This window comes from Trichechus manatus, unplaced genomic scaffold (assembly GCF_000243295.1).
Source record: "Trichechus manatus latirostris isolate Lorelei unplaced genomic scaffold, TriManLat1.0 scaffold00280, whole genome shotgun sequence".
Lineage (NCBI taxonomy): Eukaryota > Metazoa > Chordata > Mammalia > Sirenia > Trichechidae > Trichechus > Trichechus manatus.
The window spans coordinates 1,144,210-1,147,833 of NW_004444216.1; the positions used below are offsets into that span (position 1 = coordinate 1,144,210).

The following is a 3,624-nucleotide window of genomic DNA, read 5'->3' on the forward strand; positions in this document are numbered from 1 at the left end:
CTGCAGTTCAAATCCACCAGCCACTCCTTGGAAACCCTATGGGGCAGTTCTACTCTGTCCTAAAGGGTCGTTGTGAGTTGGAATCAACTTGATGGCAATGGCTTTGGTTTTTGGTTTTTTATCTTGAATAAAACATTGTTTCGTGATATAATCTATTTAACTGATGCTGGAGGAATGATGGTGTTCCTTAGCTGTGGGCATGCCTTGTACTTTGGGGTCATTTGGACAGTCCCTGAATGTGGCCACTGCTTTGGCTTGCCCCTGGTACAGGAGAGAGTTCATACAGCAGGCCTGAGACAGTTCTCCTTAGAAAGGCCTGCTTGTAGGGTTGGCTGGCGTCTGGGAACGTGGTTAGTAAATAGTCCTCTACACTAATATAAAACTTTACCTAAATGATAAGAGTGGCTCACTGTTCCTAAACTGTTTGTACAAACCATGTGGTTTATGCTGAACACCTACTTTCCTTCTTGGAGTCTGGAATTTTGGTACGTGCTAGGCAAAGGGTGCCCGCATGACCAGCCCCCAGTGCAAACCTGGGGTGCCGAGTCTCTAATGGGCTCTCTGGGTAGAAACACTGCACATATGTTGCTGTATTTTTGTTTCTGGGGAAGAGTGTGCTCTGGGAGGGAGAGAGCATAAAGAAGCCTGGATCTGGATTCCTCCATACGCTGCCTCTCTCTCTTCCCCTTATTGTCCTGCTCTGTATCCTTACTACGTCACTTTAAACCTCTTAGCTATGAGTACCTCTGCTGTGTCCATGAATCCTATTAGCAAATCTCTGAACATCGGGGTGATCTTGGAAACCCCTGAAATACCTTCCCTCATTAGTCTCTCTGAGATTGCAGAAATATCATTTCATGGCATTATTCTTTTAATGCTGATCTGATCTCTAACCTTCTTGGTTTCTCAAGCATGATCGTGCATCCTTCAGCTTAGATTTTCCTGAAGAACCAATGTTTACTAGTTCATGATGATTCTTTTACTTCCCTAAAGGAGATTTCTCTATTCTATAATATTTTCTCTTCTGTGACATAATTTTTAAAGTTATTTTACAGTCAAAATCATATCAATCTAACATCAAAAGTAGCTAATGATCTAATATTACCTCTAAGTATGGATTTAATGTTACATTTTAGAAGAATATAAAACATTTTGCAATATAGCTATAGTTAATATTGATGATTGGTGCCTTAAGAGTATGCCCAGATATTTAGCAAACTCTGTGTTGCTTATTGTTTTTATTTATTTTTTATTGTACTTTAAAGTTTATAGAGCAAACTAGTTTCTCATTAAACAATACACATACTGTTTTGTGACACTGGTTGCCAACCCCACAACATGTCAACACTCTCCCCTTCTCGACTTTGGGTTCCCTATTACCAGCTTTTCCCGTCCTCTTCTGCCTTCTCATCCTTGCCCCTGAGCTGGTTTAGTCTCGTTTTGTTTTATGAGTCTGTCTATGTGTTGGTTATTTTTATAATTTAACCATAACCAGATATTTTTGGATAATGTTAAGAATTAATGGAATACTGTTGACATGATCTTGAATTTTTGTCTTGTTTAAAAAATCATTTTTTTTTTCTTAAAGATGATTTGATATGGCTTCATACTTATGCATTACTTTGAGTTATCCCACAGGTTGGTCAGGAGAAAGTTCTGACTGCTCACTATAGACTAGCAGCTGCAATGGTGGCTGCTGAAAATATGGACCACGTAGTGATTCTACAAAAGAATAGAAAATCTCCGGATAACCATGTTGTTCAGATGAACTTTTCTAAAGATTATCGTGTTAGAACAATAAGAGCAATACTAACTCTATGAAAATTCCTTGGCATAGGTAACAGGTCTTGCCATGGAGTGAAATATAGCTTTAAAATGAGATATTTTTTAGAAGTGATAGAATTTCACAGGTCATTCTGATATTATTGAATCAGTTAATGCTCTAAGCTCTTCTATTCCAAGAGTTCAGATTCTTTACAAAGGGATTAATGCAGGTGCCAAATTTACTTATTTAGCAGGATCAGGCTTATGCTGATTGCTAATACTAATATTTAAAACTATGTCACTAGATCCAAGCACTGAAGGTAGGACCTGGGATAACATACTTCCTTGGGCACACAGCCAGTCCTACAGAAACTTTGGAATGCTTTCTGACTCTTAACATGAAGGCTTGCTAGCCCTTTGTGTCAGCTTTGAGGTAGGCACAAGACATAATGTATTTAAGGGCCTTTGATTTCAGATTATTTCAACTGAACTCAGAACTCATCTACTTTGCTAAATAAGGAGATGTTAATCAATTCTTTAGATAACTTAGACAAAAAGCATAATTTGGGTGAAAAAAGTACCATTTAGAAGTGTTTTTGGTAGGGAGGAGAGGGGTTGAAGTGAGGATCAGTTTATCCAAATCTTCAATTTACATTTAATTTGAGCTAATTATTCAGATCAGCAGTCAGATCCTGTTTCCCTAAGGTGGATGGGTATTATCTGGGCTACTCTTCACTGAGAATTCCTGGGTGGTGCAAATGGTTAACACACTTGGCTGCTAACCGAAAGGCTGAAAGTTCGAGTCTACCCAGAGGTGCCTTGGAAGAAAAGCTTGGTGATCTCCTTCCAAAACAAACAAACAAACCAAAATGTGTGGAGCACAGTTGTACTCTGACATGCATGGGGTCGCCATGAGTTGGACTGTCTCAGTGACAACTGTTTTTTGTTCTTACTTTCCACTGATTGCTATCTGTCTCTCTTACTGTCACTGTCTGAGACTGTTTAAAGATTACCTCAGGTTTTGATGCTTTTTATATAATGACCACCCAGCAGTTTCTGATACATTAGAGCTATGCTGGCAGTGGTATCTGAAATGGGCCATTGGGAGATGATAACTTTAAAAACTTCTGAAGGCAAATCTATGAATTAAAAGGCACTATAAAGCTTTCCTTAAAAAATGATAGATACAAAATGAAGGAATGAATTTCTGGAATAATCACTAAATACCAAGGAAATGCAACTACTGCATGAACTGCAACAAACTGAAGTTTATGTTTTAACATTTACACCCTGAGGATTTGTTCTGATTTAGCCTCTGTCCCCATTTACAATTCCTAAGGGACAGTCTGACACATGAGCAATTTTAGGAAATAATTGACACATTACTGTGGACTCAAATGAACAGAGGACTGTCAGTCGAATTACAGAAGTTCTAATCTGTCACTGGTGGCTGGATCTCCCAACACACTCTGAGATGCCCTGAAAGGCCCTGTATTTGACATTGTATGCCATTACCTAACTGAGGGAGCAAAAGAGATATATATCTTTATATATCTTTAGCTTAAACATACATCTGTTGATAGCTAAGTATATATTTCGATAGAAACAGAGAACTGATGTAGTTGTATAAACAAGCACAGCATTGCCAGTACACAGAAGAAACACACCGAAGGTGAATCAAAACGTGAAACGTACCGTACTCTGGGACCTGTCCTGTTCCGCGCTTTAACAGTAGCCTCGCTCTTCTTCCTCCAGATTTGATGAGCTCTATTGCTCTGGCATGTGTCATGTCCCGTGTGCTTTCCCCATTGATTTCAATGATTTGATCTCCTACCTGTAAATTAAAAAAAAAAAAAAAAA

The 3,624-nt window shown here is 38.7% G+C and overlaps 1 protein-coding gene across 1 annotated transcript in view; it reads right to left on the minus strand.

The window, feature by feature from the left end:
* MAGI2 (membrane associated guanylate kinase, WW and PDZ domain containing 2) overlaps nt 1–3,624 on the minus strand; it is a 650,884-nt gene that overhangs the window by 59,163 nt on the left and 588,097 nt on the right. Inside the window, exon 20 of the mRNA XM_004390069.1 lies at nt 3,460–3,598. Coding sequence (XP_004390126.1) covers nt 3,460–3,598 — 139 coding nt within the window. The remainder of the gene's footprint in view (nt 1–3,459; nt 3,599–3,624) is intronic.